Consider the following 22630-nt stretch of genomic DNA (forward strand, 5'->3'; position numbering starts at 1 on the left):
TTTCTGACAGTGCTGCCAATACAAACACGTAATTTAACCTTTATAACACAGCAATCCACAGCCTTCTGTATAAAAAAATTACCAATTTAATTAGATCTTGAAGTAATGCACATAAAAATTTTAACATATTCAACCGGTGTAGATTATATTTAAAAAAAGAAAAGAAAATATGTTTCATGTGAGTTTATAAGTGATATATATCATATTATTCAGAAAATTGCAAATTTTATAATGAGATAAAAAAAAATTCCATTCTAACTCTCCTTAAGTGATGTAGCCAACAGGGGCATATTTGCATTTCACAGTTCTTTACTTTTGTTGTTCACAAGCTCCCAATATACACATCTAATATGACCAGTTAACTATTGTTTAATTTTTGATTAGCCTCATAAATAGGTTGCAGGCAAACATCCGCATTCTGCTGCAATAGTTTAGTGTTGAAAATCTATGAGAAGTAAAAACCGAACCACACATTTCACAGTCTTTCAAATAAATTGAACAGACACTGTTATTGCTTTAACACATGGCCTGTTGGTGTAACACTTATCTCACAGTTAAGTTGATGCATTATTGTTGATCTAACCAATACAGGTTCCGCGTCTGAAACTCGGCAGTGGACTAACTGTGTCAGGACCAAAAATTCGGTCCTTATATATTATCACAGTAATAGGCACTGAAACTACACATTGTTTGATGTTTAATTTACAGAAATCACAATTAAAACTTGACACTCTAAATTAACTGAATACATTGAAAAATTCTGTCTTTTTAACTGTTTCTTCTACTACAAGATTTAGGCCAAATTATTTGTTTAAATGATGAAATTAACAGGTATCATTATACAAACAATACTTTTGACAAAACTGCTAATTAATTTGGAATTAATTAAGGGCTGGCATTGCTAACATGTTTTCGAACAGAGCCAAATAGTTCCTTTAAGAATACTATTAGTTGATCTTTCACATTTTTATAACTAGTACAGAATTTATATTTGTTTATAAGTCAACAATAGAATTTAAGTTATGAAACAGTTAGCGATTTCACCCTATAATAAAAGATATTAACTAGGAATAGTCAAAATAAATTAGAATATCAATTATGTACATAAAACTAAGCATCAAATTAGATCTGATGTTACATGCTTTAAAACTGAGGGCTAACCTTTCTCTTTTATGGAAATGCAAATTACACTCCCATATGTTAATGTTAATTAGTCAGACACGAAAAAAAAAAAATGAATTTTAAGGAGGCAGATGGCAAAACAAGAGGGGAAGTAAAAATATCTCAGCTTGCTTCATCACACTTCCCTACCTCCTGCTTCTTTATCTCACTCCACGCCACCACTGGTTGAGTTCGGGCAGCCAAGCAGGTAACACATGCACAGAATGCATGCAATCGGACTGTCTGACAGATTGCCTACACTACCTGCACCTGCCCACAGATGTGCTCGAAGGGTGCTCGCAGGTGTCTAACCCATCGGGGCAGTGTCATAACAGCCTGTCCTATATATATATATATATATATATATATATATATATTTTTTACTCTCATACTAAGTAATGTTTTCCATCGAAGTTATCCATGCATATGTGCATTTTCATTCTCATCATGCCCTGAAATGAGGGATATCCTACCAAAGATCCTTCCCACGCCTCCTAAAATGGTGTCCCTTCACCCACCCACCCATTTCAAAACAATTGAAAAGTTTTACAGCTGAGGGGGCATACCAAGTTGTCAACAAAACTATCCACAAATAAATAAAAATAACATGAGAAAATATAAATGCCATCACATTGTGGAAGCAATATAAGAATACCCAAACAAGAAATGGTTGAAGTCCAGGAAGGCACCAGTAAAGGCAAACCTGATTTTCGTCCCCATCCTTCCTTAATCTGAGCTTGTGCTTGGTATAATGATATCGATGTTAATGGGACATTAAATACTAATCTTCCTTCCTTTGATGCACATAAAGTAATAGACGTGAGGCTAGGGAATGCACTATGTCAAATGGAAAACAATAAGCGAAGTGGCCGTGCGGTTCTAGGTGCTGCAGTCAGAATCGCGAGACCGCTACGGTCGCAGGTTCGAATCCTGCCTCGGGCGTGGATGTGTGTGATGTCCTTAGGTTAGAATGCTTAACAAGTGTCTCAAACTGGGATGATATTAAATATCTAAGAATATGCTGAAACCATACCTTTCTTCAAAAGGCATGACAGCCATAATGAGAATTAATGCCTTGTGAATCTTTTACCGTAGCTTAATAAACTTCTATCCAAAGTATTAATAAACTGACATGCTAAATAACTGGACTTTTACAACCCATCCAAAAAACACAACTTCACAAAAGTTTCTGAACTGTTGCCTTACCAGTGGAAGATGTATTCGAAGGCTTGGAGTTGAATTGTAGACAGATCAAACTTAATGATTGATAACTGATTTTCTGGTGGCTTTGTATTCATAAGTGCAGGTCTGGATGAAACTAACAACTATAATTCAATAACTTAAAATTTTTTCTACAGAAATTGATTTGGAGGTGAATATGCGAAAATTTGGATTTGTAGTCCTGACACCCAAACAATTTGAATTGACCATGAAACTGAATACTTTCACTTTTGCCCCAAAATGCAGTTAGGCGCCTCCATTCCAGCAGCATACATTCCATTGGCGGCATTCAGAAAGATTGTTTTCCATGACCAACTAGGATGTTCCAGTGAACCTAAAATTGAAAATGTACATTAGTGCTAGTGTTGTATCAGCAACAACAAACCTTGTAGTAAAACTAGCCCTGAGAAAGGTGTGTGTGTGTGTGTGTGTGTGTGTGTGTGTGTTTTTAATGAAGTACTTTTGTATGACATTTGATAATTAATTTAAAAGAAGAAAGGTCAATTATCGTTTGATAATCTTCAAAGTAAAGTGTTTTCTAAAATAACTGAATAATATGCTAAAACTGAAGCCTGATGCTGACAGTGCAGTATAGTTCTCTATTCAATGTCATTTAAACATCACGTAACACAACTGACATTATAGCATATGGGTGGACTGCCCAAAACTTTTGTGCATTTTTCAACCAAGTTTGTGAGAAGTTTCATATCCTCTCTGAAAAAAGTAAAGTGTTTCATTTAAAATGAACCATAGTTGTTCAGTACCTTTGTAGGTAAGTGTTAACCAAAATACCAATTTTCAAAAAGCTTGTCATAATCACCGGAACTATTTATGATTGGTGTCTACATTACACGAACCAACTGAATTGTTTCCTGCAAATTGACTCTCCTTTGACTTGGATAAAACACAGTACATACTATTTTGTATAATACATGAATAAGTGAAATATACTGCAGGACCCTATGATAGTACGGCAGTGGTTTTTCTTCGCTTGGAAGATAGTGATTTCTTGTACAGATTGATAGCCTTTACACACTATAATGACTTGCAGAGTGTAAATGTAGATGGAGTTGCAGCAGGATAAAATGCCTTACCTAAGTCTAGGGAAAACCAGTTAATTGCACCTCATTGCCAAAATTTTAGTTTCTGTGAGAGGAAGTTGTAGCACTCATTGTCAAAAGCCTCAGGCAGATAATTGAATCACGGAGAGATGAGACTGGACCATGGCTCTTACAATTTTATGTGATTATTAAATGTAGTAAAATAAAAAATCATAGAAATATGCATATAATGCTACCCAGTTTAGTGTTTTTGATGAGTGTAGACTCCACAATAATCACTGCAAGTTGATGATTGGTGCATTTGCATCATCATAACATATTTTTATTACTTTTATAATTATTTTTGAATCCGTTTTACATATAGAGCATCTGTGTTCCCCACATAGTGATCTCTTTAGTTGTGTGATGTATGCGATAAATTGTAGTGCAGTTGAAAAGGGGAGTCCTATCAATTCACATGTCTGGTTATGTGTTAGATCTGCATATGAGATTTTATTGTGTTACTGAAACTACACTTATATGAGTCAAACAAAACAAATCATGTTGTGTATAATATGATCCCACATGGCCTCTACGTTCATTGAGATGCAACTAAACAAAGGGTTGATTCCTGATTAATGGTTGTACACTGAAATTATTTAGTTTGGTTACAGTGTCAGTGGCGTTATACTAAGATAAAATTATAACTAATTTCAATTTGTTGTTTTACGTGATCTGCATTACATTCCTGTTGCATTCACTGCCTGTCTACAACATTGACATGATAAGATATTCTAGTGTGAATTGATGAGACTGCTAATGGCAGTTTACAGGTGCTAACTTTGAATTAAAAAATGAAAGCTGTAGAATATGGGCAGAAATATATTTCATGGTTAACCAGAAGACAATATGCAGTATCACCTGTTTTCTATCTTTGATCTTGTTGGTAATAGAATTTAATAATACAGAATGAACTGTTGACAATTATGGAAAGGATAGATTGCTACTCACCATAAAGATGACACATTGCCGTTGTCAGTAAATCGACATGTCATCTTTATGTTGAGTAGCAATCTATCGTTTCCATAATTGTAGGTATTCCTACCTGGACTTTCAATAGAATAAATTGTTGCTCTCTTTACATAAGGCAAATTTCTGATATTGTAAGATAAATGATTACATGGGTTTTCAACTACTCTGAATGCAGTATTAGAATTTTTTTTTTTTGTATGTGACACAGAACTTCATCAGGCAGAGAAAGTTCTACTGCAAGAATTTTAGCATAATATTTTTGTGTTGACAAAGAACTATATTTTAACCATAAAAAAACCATAAGACATATACTCACATTACTAAGAGTGTTGATGCATTTTCAACATCATGTTGAAGGAGAAAATGGAAATTAACTGGACAAGGAAAATTAAAGTGTTTTCAGATAGAAGAGTTAAGAAAAGACCTGAACAGAAAACCACACTAGAAGGACCATGTTGATTTGATATGTTACAGATATCCATAGTTAGTTATCTCAGCTATGGAAGGAGGAATTGTAAGAAAAGGCAAAGACTCAAATGTATAATATTTCTTATTGAAGAGTTTTATTATTGTAATATTTTAGTGACTGTAGAAGAACCAAATGATACCATTGTTGTGAAGTTTGATGACAAACAAAAGTAACTGGGTATAAATGTTGTTACTGAACATTCAAAATTAGTAGACTTAGAGAAAATCTGGTTAAAATACAAACCTTGGTATCAGAATTTTCTGTACTACTAACATATCCAGTTTCCTCCAGTTTGTTGTATTTTACTTTTGCCAAGATCGCCATATTCATTGATTTTAAAGATTTCTGCAAAAGTCTCTCAATTTGTTTTTTGCAATCTAGATATACAGACATCCTCTGTAAGTAGTCACTCTGTTCCTGTTTACTGTGAACTTAGCTGCAGATAAATAGTACTTGTGCGAGATTTGGTAAATGAAATTGGAATAGATGTATGTCAAAGATACATGCTCTTGTGAAGATTTGTTTACCAGTTGTGTGTGTAATAAACGTATTCATACATAATGTAGTTCCATGAGAATAATAATGAAATTTGTTGCCTTGTTTTTTACTGGTCCTGAGAATAAAGTAATAAAAAATTAAAAAGCAGTTGTCTTGACAAAATGTGGTTGATATGTACACTATTTTCTTTCATGCTTATTGAAATGGATTTGATAGAAAAATGGACATTTATGATTAACATATTTATATTCTTCTCCTTAAATAAAAAATAAATAAAAATTACAAGACTGTTGTTAACAGCAATATGTTTTATTGCCAAGGGGCTGATGAGAATTAGGCAGAGTGGATCATTCTTCTGCTGAAGAGAGAACACAGCCAGAAGGTTAGTTCCTTTCAGTTTGTTAACAGGTGCAGTGGCGGTTCTCTTCCTTCTAATTGTTATGAAAGTTTCTGTGATTATTATAACTGAAATTGTTTCTTTTGTTTTTATTTGTGTTACTGAGACTACAGCAGGGCATCTGGAGTACTAATTAAAACTACTTTTGCAGATATAACAGTACAGTTGTATGTAATTTGTTTTCTGGTCTCTCTCTTTTTGTGTATGCCTTGACAGCATGATGCTGGTATATGGAAAGCAACTTATTTTACATCTGTGTTGCCTACAAAACTCCATAAGTATCACAGTTGTGTTAAATGTGTTCTGAATACTGTGTTTTAGTGATAAGTGTCTGTGTGCTTGTTGAGATACTGACTAGCCAGATTTTATAACTAGAGAACAATAGAGTGTAAAATGGAAAGAATGAAAAAGAGTGAGTACAGCTGACCATGGAAAGTGGCTACTTCTCATTACAGTGGGGTCTATCTTTACTAGCCATGACATATCACAAGGCTAGGAACATAATGTAGTAATTTTCAGTTGTATGCAGGTAAATTCAAGTTGATGTTCACATGAAATTTGGAGACATGAACCATATTGGACACACATTCCAGGTTACTGAACACCAACTCAGAGCTTGCAATTCATGATCAAACTGTGCATTGGCATTGGGTGCCTTCCACCCCTGTCTATGTAGTGAGGACCTGCAAAATCCATGTAAAATGAACTGCAGCTATTTAGGTTGCAAAAAATAAGTTGATTGGTTTGTTAGTTAGTTATGTGTTCCATTGATCAATCCCACGGTAACCGTTATGATGAGGAACGTGGCAAGTACATAAGAAGTGCACACATGAATCAACGGTTTTTTAAAGCTTAAAGTTTGTATTACCTACCCCATTCCCATAAATGGCACAAAATGAATATATTGTACCTATAGATTTATTTATTCCTATTCAAGGATTCATCTATGGTATAGGAGTTGTCAAGGAGATATGATTTCAATTTATTTTTAATACTACTTCTGCTGTCTGTCAGACATTTTATTTCATCTGGTAATTTATCGAAACGTTTTACAGCAGCATTTTTTACTTGTTTGTGTGCCAAAGATAAATCAATTAGAGGATACTGTAAGTCTTTCTTTCTTCTGGTATTATAATCATGAATGTCACTGTTGTTGTTAAACTGGTCCATGATGTTGAGAACTAATTTTATTACTGAGTAAATGTACTGTCAGGCTGTTGTAAGAATTCCTAACCTTTTCAACAGATGCCTACCAGATGTGTGACTATGAGCCCACACATTATTTCAACCACTTTCTTTGACAGTGAATACTTCTTGCCTTAGTTAGTTAGTTACGTGTTCCATTGATCAATGGCACGGAAAAACCGTTATGATGTGGAATGTGTCAAATGTACAGGAAACGACCACAGGAAACATGTTTGTCTTTTTTTTTCTTTTTCTTTTTTTCATTGTAACCTTATACCTAAATATTTCTATTATCTATCCCATTCCCTTAAATGGCACAAAATGCAAATATTATATCTCCAGATTTATTTACTCGTATTCAAGAATTCATCAATGGTATAGAAGGAGTTGTTAAGGAGGTACGATTTCAATTTGTTTTTGAAATTATTACTGCTCTCTGTCAGACATTCTGTTTCATCTGGTAATTTATCAAAAAGTTTTATAGCAGCGTATTTACCCCTTTCTGCGCCAAAGATGGGTTAAGTAAAGGATAGCGTAGGTCTTTCTTTTTTCTGGTATTGTAATCATGAATGTTGCTGTTGATTTTAAATTGGTCCATGTTGTTGAGGAAAAATTACATTACTGAGTAAATGTACTGTGAAGCAGCTTTAAGAATTCCTAACCTTTTAAACAGATGCCTACAAGATGTGCGACTATGAACCCCACACATTATTCTAACTACTTTCTTTTGAGCAGTGAATACCTTTTCCCTAAGTGTTGAGTTGCCCCAGAATATTATTCTGTATGACATCAGAGAGTGGAAGTATGCAATGTATGTTAGCTTACTAATTTCTACATCCTCAAAATTGGCAATTATTCTGATTGCAAAAATTGCTGAATCGAGTTGCTTTAGGAGATCCAAAATATGAATTTTCCAAATTAAGATTCTCATGTGTATGTACACCCAAAAACTTAGTATGCTCTTCCCTGGCTACTGACTTCTTTTGATGTGTTATGTTTATTGAAGGAATTATACTTTTTGCGGCAGAAAATTAGATGTACTGTGTTTTTTCAAAGTTCAAAGCAAGCCCATTCGCCGAAAACCAATTAATAACTTTTCCAAACACCTTATTTGTATCATTTTCTATCGGAGTTTCTTTTATTGGATTAATAATTATGCTTGTATCATCAGCAAACAGTGTCAGTTCAGCATCTTGTTTCACATAAGCAGGGAGGTCATTCACATATATCAAGAACAGGAGGGGACCCATGATCGAACATTGTGGAACACCTAATGTAATTTCACCGCAGTTAGATGAAGCATATAAAGAGACTTTTTGCTTCCTGTTCTGTAGATATGACTTAAACCACTCATATGCTGTTCCATTTATATCATAGAATTGTAATTTCTCTAACTTAATATCATGGTTCACACAATCAAATGCTGTGGATAAGTCACAGAATATTCCTACTGGTGACATTTTACTATTTAAAGACTCTATTATGTGGACAGTGAAATCTTATATTGCTGTCTCAGTGGAACAGCATTTCTGAAATCCGAACTGTGATTTACTAAGTATCCCATCACTGTTGAGATGGCTAACCACTCTTGAGTCATCACTTTCTCAAAACATTTTGAAAATGCTGTTAGCAAGGATACTGGCCAGTAATTATTGACATCTGTGGTTTCCCCCGTCTTGTAGAGAGGCCTGACAATGGCATATTTTAACCTGTCTGGAAAAATACCCTGAGTCAGTGATGTATTACATATGTGTCTCAAAACATCAGCTGTAATTGCTCCACATTCTTTTAATAACTTGTTAGAGATGTCATCTACTCCAGCAGAACATTTATTTTTCAAAGATTTGATGGTTTTCCTTATTTCACAAGACAGAAACTTAATCTGACTAAAATTTTTTTAAACTGACTCTTCCGAGTACTGCTTGGCCTTTTCTTTTGAACTATCTCACCAATTTTTTCTCCTACACTTAAGAAGTGATTGTTAAATACATTGGCTACCTGTGCGCTGTGCTGGTTAAGATAGTCTCATTATCTTTAACAGTAATACTGCCTACCCCAGTGGTTACTTTTCCTGTCTCCCTTCTAACAACATTATATTGATTTTATGTTATTGCTGGAGTTGTTAATTTCGTCTGTAACATACATATTTATTGATTTCCTTAAAACTTTTCTCAGTATGTTACAATAATTTTTATAGTGTAAAACTACTTCTGGATCTTTACTAGTTCTTGCTGTCTCATACAGTTTTCTTTTTCTTTCTGAAGACACTTTAATACCTGTAGTAATCCAAGGTTTCTTTGAAAAGTTTGTGCTGTTACAGTTAGTAATTTTCTTTGGAAAACAATGTTCAAAAAGGGGTATACATTTATCAAGAAATATGCTGCATTTATCATTAGCATTTGGCTCATTATATACATCTTCCCAGTTTACATTTCCTGAACTATCTCTGAAGTGATCTATAGATACCGGGTTGAGCACCCTCACACTTTTACTTAATGGTTTCTGAAGTGTACGCCCTGTTAGGTTTTGTAAGTTAATCACTTGTGTATCATGGTCAGATAATCCATTTTCCACAGGGAAAGCATGTGTTTGTTTTACATCCTCTTTCTGTACAAATACATTATCTATTAGAGTACTACTGTCCTGAGCTATACATGTAGTAAAATTGATCACTAATTCTAAGTTATATGTTGTTAACAACACTTGTAGTTCACTTTTCCTACCAGAATTGCTTAGAAAGTTTACATTGAAATCACCACTGATTAATAACTACTTATTCTTGTCTGACAGGCAGCATAATAGGAAGTCAAATATTTTTATGAATAGCTCCCAACCTCGTAATGGGGACCTGTACACTGTTGCTAATATCAACACTACATTATCCAGCTGTAGTTCACATGCACAAACTTCACCGTGCTGTCTGACACAAAATTTGCGTATTCTACAGTTTTGTGTTTATACACTTGCTATGTGTAAATGGTAACTCCTCCTTCATCCGTGTTAGATCTGCAAGTGTAAGATGCTAAATTATTCCCATTTATACTGACACTTTCCATCCCAACAGTCCCATGGTGTTCAGACAAAGTATATCAGTCTCATTCTTATTTTTGAATTCATCTAAACACATTAACACATCATTTACTTTATTTTTCATTCTCCTGATGTTTTGATGAAGTAAACTGATACGTCCCTTAGCTTTATCCCTATTTACTGTACATGAAGGTTCTTTTATTCTATTTTTCTTGATTGTTGTCTGTCTGGACTGGCTTTAACCTAAAAAAACTATCTGCCTGGTCCCATTAACCACAGGGATCATCCCTTGTGTGGCTGTGGCCCACCTTGCAGTATCTGCTAATAGAGAATCTAACTTACATTTCCTTTCCTATTTAGGTGCAGGCCATGTGTAGTGTATTCCCACCTACCAAAACATCAACTGTAACAACACTTATGTGAGATTTTGCCAGCCGATCATGGTGCTGAAAGACTTCCACAAACCCCACATTTACATGTCCAGTTTCTGCTCCTGTGTTTAATTCATGTCACTCCTAATACTATATCTTGGATTCAGGCTGTTTCCTGCTCCCCCAACTATAAATACGTGATCTTCCTTCTCAAAGCCCTTGCTTAGCTAGCTAAGGCTAGCACTTTGTTTCACAAAACTTGTGACCTGGTACCCTTCACCTAATTTCTCCTGAAGCTGCTAGGCTACACCCCTACCATGACTACTACCTAGAAGCTTGACCTTTTTTCTTTAAGCTAATATTCTGCTTCAACGTACATTCAACTGTATCTGGATGAGACACTACCTCCACTACTTCAGATAGCAAGCCAAAATAATTTACTAATCGAATCTCTAAAGTTTTTTCAGTAGTTTCCATTTTTCGCCCTTTGCTTGCTGTCTTCCCAGCACCCCATCTCTTTTTTCTCCCTTTGCCTACATAATTCCAAATGCGTTTTCTACTTCAGCCTTAAGGGCACAAATTTTTTCCTCCTGTTCAGCTATTTTTCTGTCCTTTCTACATAACGTGCATTACCATGGGAAGAGTCTCATTAACTACCCCTGTTTTCTCTCCACTACATAACCTACATCTTCACAGAACATCCTGTTCTTCAGATTTCTACGACAGCCACCATATTTATCACATATAGTTTGATAGGAAAATTTACATAAATGCAGAGAATAACTTGGCACAAGAGCACAGAAGTTTCATAGCCTATACTAATACATAAATAAACACTAATGTGAACAAACTTTTAAACTTACTTTTGAAAGTTTTAACTAACTATGTAAACTCTGTGTGACAGACACAAATTAATTTAACTTTGAAATGCTAAGTCTAGTAAAAAAAAAACCTACCCTATCCCAAAATTTACACTTAAAATGTAAACAAAACTAATGACTAATGGTTTTAAAAAATACTTTCTTTTTTATCTAAATACAATCAGAAAAGTGAAACCTTCCAGCCTAGTGAAGAAGTAAATACACTAGTCTAAAATGTAATATTAATTAAATTAGCTCTTATTTCAATATTAATCACTTAACGTAGCAAGAACTTCATGGGCATGCGTCTTCTGTAAAGATGGGTGCATCAGTAAAAAAGAAAGCCAACATGCTGTTAAATGGCTGATCATAATGGTCTGCTGGTCAGTTACCTCATTGCCAGAATTTTACTAATCCCATGTATGAAACCTGAATATTTTCTGTCTCTCACTTGCCTCCTATAGTCAGCAGAAAATGCAACTGCCCAGACTTTGGTTAACATTTTTGTGGCGATTATGTATCGCATAAACACAATTTTATGAATGAGACTTATAAAATTGTCAGGTCACATGACCCCCAATGTTGCACATTAACCCTTATCATCTTATATAAAGAAATTTTTAAATCATTTGAAAACTCAGAAGCTCAAAATTTATGAAGTTAATAGAGAATGAAGAATGCATGTATTTTCAACTCACACGAGTGTCCATAATTTTTTCCTTTGCTTTGCATTTAAGAAAAGAATGTTGTGAAGTTGGACTTAACACATGTAAACTTGTATGGCACATGCAACTGCATATCCAGAGACAAAAGTATTTTTCTCTTTCTGTCTTATTCAGTACCATGTATGTTTCATATGAGCATACTGTTTTGCGTTTAACACTAGTTTCATTTTATCTCAGTGTTGTTGCTTTTTTATGCTTTCCTGGGACAGATCTCTTGTCAGTGTTAACAAAGATTAATGTTGGTCTTCCACAGAAATTTATTTTGGAGGAAATAATTTAGGGTATAACTGATGCAATTCTTAGTCCAGGCATGTGTTTAAGCATTAGAATGATCTTCATACAACAAAAACTGCATTACCCTTAATTGGAACTGGACACATGATAGACACATTAGACAGGTACTGTAGCAGCCTTATGATTTATTTTTATTTGCTGTATTATAAGAAGAAAATACAGATGCTGAATGTTTTCTATACCATGAGTTTATAAAGTGCTAAGTGCCTTGAGAGATACACCCAGAAAAACAATATAAGCATAGATTACTGTTGAAAAGGTGCAAATTGGATACATTTTTGTTCTTGAGTTTATTCTAAAGTTTTCTTTTGTGTGAGTCTTCTTACATTTATATCAGAGTTGCATGAGTTATGTAACATTGTATGACCAATCATCGAGTGCCCCATTTTATGTTGATTGTATCAAAAAACCACACACTTAAGTTAGAAGCATCATGTCTGCTCATTGTGATTGATTTGATTGCCTTCCTGTTGTTGTTTGAGGTAAGTGAAGACTTCTGTGTATGTCTACATCCATGTACATACTCTGTAAGCCACCATAAGGTGCATGGTGAAGGGTACAGTGTATCAATACTAGTCATTTCCAAACAAATGAAATGAGGGAAAACAGACTGTTTGTATACAAGTCCTAATTTCCCCCGTCTTCATGGTCCATGTGCGAAATGTACCTTGGTGGCAGTAAAATCATTCTGCAGTCAGCTTCAAATGCCAGTTCTCCTAATTTTATCAATTATGTTTCATGGAAAGAATGTCATCTTCCCTCCAAGGATTTCCATCTGAATTTACAAAACACCTCCGTCATACTCGCATGTTGAGTGAACCCCCTAGAACAAATGTAGCGACTCTCCTCTGAAATGCGTCACTGTCTTCCTTTAATCTAATCTGGTGGGGATCTAACTTGGAAGCACAATATTTATTATATACAAGATAGTATGTTGTGGTATTTTAACCATAATTGACCACTGATGTTGTGTCTAGTATGCTGTAGTTGTGTACATGTTCATTACTGAATTATCTCAGTAGGATAGAAGGTAAAACTGAAGCATGAGAAGAAAAAGAGTTTGTATGTTACATGAAGAAGTTAATAATGGTATGATATTTATCAGTGTTCTAAATGTTCAGCAGTGTAAGATGGAAGAAAAGTCGACATTACAGTTTTTCATTGAACTTTCAAGACGCTAATGCACATTTTTGGCACTTTGCATGAATAAACTTGTAGAATAAAACAGTTTGTGGTTGATGTTTCTTATATTTTATATGTCATCAAAATTACTAAGTTTTAACCACTAACTTTATTTTACTGGGTGCATGTCTGGTTAACCATTGTCAAAATTTTTATGCATGGTTGTGAATACTCTACTGAATTTTGTGTAACGGTACTCTTCTCTTTGTCATAACTTTCACTTAACCAAAATTGTCTGGATGGAAACAGTGAGGCCGGGCTAATAAGCATTTTGTTGAGTAACTTGTAATTTTCAGAGTGGTGTTCATACAGAGTGACTCTAAGCAGTGTCATTCTGGCACTTTCCAAACTTTGTGGAAGTGTTCTGATTTTTTGCTTATGTAATATCATGTTATACATCATCACAAAATTTCATGTTTAAAAACACACAAACAGAGTGAGAAATATGTCAGACAGAAATAGAAATGTGGTGGTACTGAGGTTAACACAATGGACTCTGTAATGACCTTGTTGTTGGCGGAATGCTATACTCTAATCTTCCTTTTTTTCTTTCTTCCTTCCTTCAGAAGCACAAGATTTCACAATGACTTTGTGTATCATTAATGTACTTATGGTGTAATTTGAATATATAGAGTTCAATGTATTGTGTTGAATTCACCATAAATTGTAAGATTTTCCCAACCATTCTGTTTCACACCCACTTCGCTGTCCTGTTGTATGTATGGAATAATATCAGTTTTATTATGTTGCATTACATTCCTGCTGTTTCATCAATGTTGTAGTTTTCCTATTTCAGAGAACCTGAATGGTATAACTACTCCAAGCTACTTACTTTCCAAAAATAAAATTTTGAGTTTTGGAGGAGAGTTTCCTTGAATCATGGCACCAGATGCCAGTTATTTGCATATGAACAGATGTCATAAGAGGTGTTGCAATAAAGAAACTGGACTCATGATCTAACTCTTTATTGAAAAAAACTTACACAACTGAAATGTTGTCCCCTTCAACACAATCCCCTCCCCGATCCCTTCACCACACCATGTGAATTTTCCACTGTTAGAAGCAATGCTGCAAGTCATTTTCTGTTATGCTGTTAAATAAGCTAATCGCTTTTTCCTTCACTGCATCCACAGACTCGAACATGGTTCCTTTGAGTGCAGATGCAGACTTCAGCTTTGGGAAGAGAAGGAAGTGCTAGATCAGGTGGATACAGTGGATGTTCCACCACTGGAATGTTGTTTTTCACCAAAAAATTCTTCACAGACATCTTCTTCATCACTCACATTCATGGAGGGTCTCCAGAAGAGTTAAATAATAAGCTTGATTGACAGTCTAACCTTCATGCACCCAGTTAGTGTAGATAACTCCATTGGATATCAAAGAAAGCAATCATCATTGCTTTGAATTTTGATTTCCTTGTGTGCACTTTCTTCTTCCTAATGTACTGAGGGCTCTTCCAATGTATGGATTGTCGCTTAGTCTCTGGATCATATTGGCTTATCCATGTTTCGTCACACGTAATTACTTTGCTAGGTAATCAGGGTCATTTTCACTGTTTTCGAGTGTGTCAGCACAGCAGTCCACTTGATGTTGCTTTTGCTCATTTTTGAGGATTCTTGGCACCACTCTAACAGAAACCTTTGTCATGCACAGATCATCGTGCAAAATCTGTCTTAACGGTTTCCTTATTCATGCAGACAAGTTCTGAAATTGCTCGAACGCTCAGGTGGTGCTCTTCTTGAACAATTCTACTGATTTTCTCCACATTCTCTTCAGTTTTTGAAGCCTGATTTCAGATTGTCTTTGATGGCTTCCCTACTGTCCTTGAACATGTTAACCCATTTGAAAACTTGCCGTATGAGATAGACATGGATCACTGTAAGCTTGTTTCAACAAATAATAAGTTTCTGTGGTGGATTATTCAAGTTTTGTGAGGGACTGGATGTCAACATGTTGTTCCACTTTAGAGTGTAGCATAATTCTGATGGGGCTCAGACACTCGACCTGTTTCTAAGAAGTCTCACAGACAGACTTATCACCACAGTAGCATGAAATTTTGTATGCGTGTTGGGGAGAGTCCCAAGGTTATTCTCCCTTTCTTCTCTTTGTCATCGACTAAACCAGAAATGCGCACAACAGGCAGTCTGGTTTCTTTATCGGCACACCTCGTATATACTGTCCACTCTACCATTATGCTATGGAAGTCTCTGTAGACATCCTTGATGTCATTCCAGTGGACTTTGCTGACAACCTATCCTGTCCTCTCTTCTTTAAATGTTGGTGTATGTTCATCTGTCTGTATATGACTTAAGTTTTCCATGTATTAAGTTGACAAATCCTATTTCTTTGTAAAATGATTGCTGGAAAAATAAATTACTAATACTAAATAAATCATTATTGGTATACTCATTGACTTTTATAATTATGATCCATTTCACTGATTGATCCAATTGTTAGCAATAACCAGTCTTTCAACAAAAAGGTGTTGTTATGGGGAACATAATGAGTAAGTCCTTTAAGTGCTCAGTAAATGGGATCTGGTGAGTTTTAGGGTGCTTTAGATAGTGGAAATCACAGTGGTGTTTGAACTGTTCCTCTAAAAAATTGGCAATATGGGTTGATGTAATGTCTTGAAAGATGCAATTGCCACTTAGGAAAAAATGCAGGATTGGAAGATATGCTCAGCCTGCACGGAGAGTGTGGTACTGAAAACTCGTCAGGGCACCAAATGTCAAAGTTTTTTTGTATATTAAACTGACAAGTAATTCACACACAGACAGACACACACACACACACACACACACACACACACACACACACACACACACACACACACACGTGCGTGTGTGAAAACCTCTAAAACACCAGACCTTTCCTCAGTCTTCAACCATTCCAGTGTTATTATGGTTGAACAGTGTGATCTGTCTTGCTAATGAACTTGCATGGGGCATGGATAGCAATGTGGGCATCTGGTGGAATAAATCATAAATGTGAATGTGTGGTACGTGGGCAATAGGTGTATTGTTGTTGACCATTACTGTAATTGGTGATTAAATAATCTATTGTCTATTCTAGTTGAAACAAAACGATTATTGAATTGTCATGTGCATCTTTTGTCAACTTTTCACCTCGTATCCCCACTATAAGACCAACGTTGTTGTACTCTTAAGGAGGACAGTATTTGAATACTTGCCATAAGCATTCATTCATGAAGTCAGTCTTCAAGCTGTCAGAGTCTCCTTTTGTCAGTTATCAAAAAATATTTTCATTTCCAATCATGAGTCACTTATGTCTTCTGACTCACTCAATGGTGGATATATTTAAGATACTTGCCAATGGGTAAGTATGTTGCTGCTAACTTAATGGCACTTTGTATGCAGCACTACTCAAATTGGTAAGGATTGAAATACGATCAAAATAAGACACCCTTCTGTCATTAGTGATTTTTGCCACAGAATCTATATATTGTGGCAGTGGCCTCCAACAAGCTGACCAGCTGCCAATTGATCCAGTGCATCAGTAAGTGGGAATTAATGGAATAAAAGGTCTAATGCTGTACCCTGGTTCAACAGGAAGAACAGTTTGGATGAAACTATATGACATGCAGTCTTCTTGTTAATTTAACAACTCTTTCCCATCCCCTTCTGAAAAGACTGTACTCCATGACTTACGATATATTGCTTGCTCATCCTGAAAATGCTCCTGTACAAGGAATTTTTTTAATGCACTTACAGAGATTTTAAGGAAAAGTCTTTATCTTAAATCAAGAATATCCATTGTGTTTACTTGATTTAGAATATCCCAGCCTCTGGGTTTTTTTTTTTTTTTTTTTTTTTTTTTTTTTTTTTTTTTTTTTTTCCCCCCATTCTTATGAACCATGGTAATACAATACAGTGATTCTCTGAATTCAGAATTCTTGCTTTGTGATTGATTATACATATCATGTTTTTATTTGATACAGCGTGCCAAGCATTTATTCAAGCTGTCCAAGTTGTCCTATAGAATACAGTACACCAGTTCCCCTATTCAAAATACCAATGGTGGCAACCTGGTCATGTTTTATAACAACAATAACTGCAACAATTCTGCATGTTTACCCTTAACTGTGGTTTTTAACAAAATGGTTCTCACACAAACAGTTGGTACATGGTTGTATGGCCCCAAAATTCACATTAATATGACTGACTTAGTAGCTTCCAATATGCATCATCTTTTCTGAAAGGAATGTCAGTACATTGATTTTATTTTTTCAGGTGCTCTTAATTATTTTTCCAGTCTGATGGCTGAAGGGGGTATTATACAGAAGCAAGGTTGGTACATGATACCTTTATTCATCTTGTTTATCATACTTGGATGCCCATCTATAAATGAATGCCACACATTCACTTGGTTAAGTCGTCTGTTACCAATCTATATCAATTCCAGTGGTTTATACTCAATGCAGGTTTTAATAACCTTACAACTGAAGCCATACAACAACTACAACACATTGAATGGTTTGTCTGGTTGTGTTAATTTATAAATTTACTCATCACTCTGAAAAAGCTTCTTCCAGAGTTAGTGTATTGTGAGATATGCAGTGAGCTGCTGTAGTAAATTAACTAGAGACACTGAGATAGAATACAAAAAGAGGGGAGCAGGTTGATAAAGCCTGGTTAGGGAAAATGAGAACTGAATATATTGTAAATGTGCTTACTCTCGAACACATTTGAATCTGGGAAACATTGTTATGGAAGCATTTGGCATTATGCTGCATATTTTCTGTTCATAATTTTCATTTGTACTAGCCTTCATAGACATGAAAATAAGCATAATTTGAAAGAAACTGTATGACACTCAGTCTGGTTATTGTAGCAACTGCACTATTGTAATTCTCTTTCTCTTCTTATTATTGTGATTGTTCTGGAAAATGAAGTGTTTTATGTCAGTCCACCAGTACTTCACTTAGAAAACATCTGCCAAAAAGGCAGTCTGAAACTTTGAGTCAAGGTACAAGGTGAGCTGCAATATCTCAGTTGGTAAGGGAATTGCTATCGTGAAAAGTTAGGGTCCAGTTTTAAGTCCCCTGATCCAGAGTAGAATTTAATTTGTCAGATAGTTTCATTATAGTGTTGATTCCACAGCAAGAGCAAAATATGTCAATAACTAATTAGAGAGAGAGAGAGAGAGAGAGAGAGAGAGAGAGAGAGGGGGGGGGGGGGGGGGGGGGGGAAAGGAGGTGGTGTGTGTGTGTGTGTGTGTGTGTGTGTGTGTGTGTGTGTGTGTGTGTGTGGGTGTATGGGTGTGTGTATGGGTGGGTGCACAGTTTTTTAATAAACTACTATGGTATGAAAATTCATCTGTAATCCAGTTTTTGATAGGATGCAACACATTATAATAACACTCTCAACAAAATTAAACAAACTGATCCCTCTCCACCTACTAAATGTTTGCGTCTTGCAGTAGTACTGTTCGGTAATTATGTTTTTGGAAACACAAAATAGAAAAACCAGGAGGATTCACTGAGGAATGGCCCATTAATATGGTGTATGTTGCACAAACGAAAGAGGAAATGAACTAATGTTTAAAAATATGTAAAGAAGCAGTAATATTAATGGGCTGTAAACAGCAAATGTATTGTTGATTAACATGTCACATGTGCCAAAAATTACGTGCATGAATACCACCATTTGTTTATGTGGGTATTAACAGTATATTAGCTCACTTTTGAGGTGCTTCAATTTCATTACCTTTTAGTCAGGTTTCTACCAAGAAGGTTGTTAAAAAGAACATCAAGTTGAAATGAACACAATGACACAAAGCTTTGTAGTTATGCTACCTGTTTACCCATTGTTGCTCACTTATTCACAAGGTGAATTTGGAAAATAAAGGCCATTTGCTTATGTTTAAAAGTCGGTGGCTCAGAACAAAGTTGCATGATTGCAGCATCATCAATTCTTTATGGGCCTGTAGAAGTCATTATTTTGAATCTGTAGTTGTTTGACCAAGGGCAAAAGCAAACAACAATGACTTCGAAAATCGTTGCCCCCAGTAGTTACGAAGTGTGTGTTGTAATTAAATTTTTGTGTGCAAAGGGATCTAAAGCTGGTAAAATTCATCAGGAGTTTGCCTAGTTTACAGGTCTACAGGAATTAGTGAAGGCAATGTGAGACATTGGTGTCAGCGATTCAAAACTGGCTGTACAAATGTGCATAAAGATGAACAGAGTTGCAGGCTCAGTAACACAGCTGATGAAATTATGCAACAAGTAGAACAAAAACTGTGATCTGATTGGTAACTAGTACTCTGGATATTAAATTTTCTCATGTTGGCCGCTCTACTATTGACAGGCTTGTCGCTGAAAAACTAGAACGTTGCAGATTGCGTGCAAGCTATGTACTGAAAATGTTTACTGACCATCACAAAGAGCAAAGAATGTTGAACAGGAAAGCATTGTCGGCAAGATTGAGATGATTTGTCTTCCTTCAGTATTTCATGCAACAATACAAAGCTATCCTGCATTAATGCAGAATCAAAATCAGTCATTGCAGTGGTCCAAATTTAACCTCACCAAAAAGGAAAAGAAATCAGTCTCTCTACTTGAGTCAAAAAATTATGGCTGCAGTTTTCTTGGAGGAAAAGGGCATTCTTTTGATTTATTTGATAGAACATAGTCAACAATTACAGCTGATGTGTACTGCAAAAACACTTACCAGATTAAAATATGAATTGATATCGCAGGAAACTGTCCACCAGAATTGTCCTTGTCTGTGACAACATGCATGTACATATTGCTGCCCATACTACTGGTAAAATTTAGTGTTTCTATTGGCAACTTTCCAACCATGCACATTGTAGTTACAACCTCACACCCAATGACTATTACATCTCCTTGCACTTCAGAGACAATGTCTGGGTGAACAATGTTTTGAAGATGGGGGGGATTAACACTGCTATTGTAAACTGGCTCATTTGCAAGACACAGAACCTCTGTGCAGAGTGGTTTAAGAAGCTAGTACAAAGTTACAAAAATGTTTAGAAGTAAGCCATGATTATGTGGCAAAGAGAACATGGTTTGCAGGAAATGAAAGCCGCCAAAAAAGCATATTCTGACAAAAGTATTTGTTATGGCCCTTACTTTTTGAATATTTCTCATATTCATCCCCATTTCTCATATTATGCAAGTATAGGAAAATGATTTCTGCCACATTCAGTTCTCATTAAAGTACTATAGAGACCTCTGATTGTTCGTTTTGACTAATTTGAACTGAAAAGTCATTGGGACTATCAACAATTAACACAGTTACTATAAACTATCAATACGACATATTAGTTTTCGGTTTTTTCTACATGACAGTTCCTTCTCACCCTTGCTCTCATACCTAGAAGTGAAATGCTATAACAATTCTTATCAGTCAGTTTTGATTATGTTTGAGTGTCACTCCCTTACCAAACAACTTCTGTCCCTGTTAGAGGATTCTTTTCAAATCAGTAATTTATGTTTATACCAGACTTACTTGAAATTGTTTCAGCTGTTCCCGAGTTCCATTTAATTATAGAATTATGTTTGCTTTTATGTGTGCCATCTTATTATGTTGTATGCATACATCATTTAGTTTAGATATCTGCAGATTCCATGATGGAACACACACACACACACACACACACACACACACACACACACACACACACACACGTACGTACGTACGTACGTTCATTTTTACAATGTAGATTCTTGAGCTAAGGATAAAGAATTCTTTGCTTGTGTCATTGTATGGAATGGTAACTGGGTCTATTAGTGTGGGTGAAAATTCAAAAGCCTATTGATGGGAAGACCAGCACACGCACTTTTCCTGCTTTAAAAAAAAAAAAAAAAAAAAAAATCGTTTGGCATATTTGCCAAAATTTGCTGATATTGTTGTGGAACTTTGAGTTGTTTGACACAGTAACCATAGAGATGAAACTCTGAAATACATGCTTCGTTAAACTGATACTCCACAAGCCACTGTACAGTGTATGCTGGAAGATGGGTACCAGAATAATTGCATCGACCCCTTCCCCTTTTCCCGAAACCTGTTCAGTACACATGTGGTGTACGGAGTAAAATTGTTGCTACGTCTATGTATATGCCTGAATTAATCTTAATTTTACCTTTGTGGTCACTATGAAAGATTAAGTTCAATAAAGTAATATGTTTCATGGTTTGTATTGGAAAACAAGCTTTCAACATTCTTGGAATTCAGTAAGAATTCTGTGTCACTCGAATCGGCTACGCAGCTCTCTCTGTTTATGCATTAACTTTATGAATTGGTATTGAACCTAGTGTAGTTCTTTCATCCCTTACTAGTCATACACAGCACAAACTTATTAATCATGTGTCCTTTAATTCTAATGAATTTGTGCTGTTCATCATTCTTTTCCCTAGAGCTAAATGAATGCTGTTGGCTGCTTGGATAATTTCTAGTCATTTTTTGACACATTTTTAAGTAAAAACATCATCCTACTTTTCATTCAAAAATTTTGATCATTGATGCTATAGTAACTGTATGGTATCTGATTCTTCTCACAGCATGCACTGAATCAAAAAAGTTGATTATGTTTGTTACCTCATCTGTTTCCTTTGTAATTGAAGTATCAGAATTGATGTGGCATCATAGAGCAGTTTGTGTCTAGTATTTTGTAAATTTTCTTTGAAACATTCATCCATTTATTTGGATGGTTAGTTGAAGCACCAAGCTACAATTTTTTGCTGTGCCAATGCTACAAATTGAGGTGTAATTTTGCCTCACGAAAGAAGCTAATGCTCTCCAATTTAGCCAGGTGTTGTAAGGAACTGAGAATGGCCTCTGAGCCCAGACAGTAGATATTATTGGTGCCTATATGAACCATAACTCGTAGCAGGTTGTGCCTGATGCAGTCAACAGCTGCAGGAGAGCATCATCATCTCAGATTCCCAGCAGACTTATTGTGCCCACACTGATCTTTATTCATGGCCATGCTTTCAGCATATAATTTTGATGTTTTGTATGACAAATATACTCAATAATATGAGAACAGCAGCATATTACATGCTTTAAAAAGCAAAAATGTTGTCTATAAACTTGTGATTGATAGTTGTTTGTACTCTGAAAAATACTACTCATGTATATGAAACTTTCCAGATTACAACTTATGGTTTATTAGAAA

General features: G+C 35.4%; 1 protein-coding gene across 16 annotated transcripts in view; it reads left to right on the top strand.

Annotated features, from left to right (window-relative positions):
• LOC126299057 (FYVE, RhoGEF and PH domain-containing protein 6-like) overlaps window positions 1–22630 on the top strand; it is a 204480-nt gene that overhangs the window by 60507 nt on the left and 121343 nt on the right. For 6 of the 16 annotated variants that reach the window (XM_049990714.1, XM_049990716.1, XM_049990723.1 and 3 more), the window contains 2 exons: window positions 5742–5803; window positions 17719–17775. The exons of 3 other annotated variants lie outside the window; for them this stretch is intronic. In XM_049990714.1, the coding sequence (XP_049846671.1) occupies window positions 17745–17775 (31 nt within the window). In that variant the 5' untranslated portion in view covers window positions 5742–5803; window positions 17719–17744. The remainder of the gene's footprint in view (window positions 1–5741; window positions 5804–17718; window positions 17776–22630) is intronic. 7 more of the 16 variants (XM_049990718.1, XM_049990720.1, XM_049990725.1 and 4 more) reach the window with 2 other exon arrangements.

The sequence above is a fragment of the Schistocerca gregaria genome, chromosome X (genome assembly GCF_023897955.1).
Source record: "Schistocerca gregaria isolate iqSchGreg1 chromosome X, iqSchGreg1.2, whole genome shotgun sequence".
Classification (NCBI taxonomy): domain Eukaryota; kingdom Metazoa; phylum Arthropoda; class Insecta; order Orthoptera; family Acrididae; genus Schistocerca; species Schistocerca gregaria.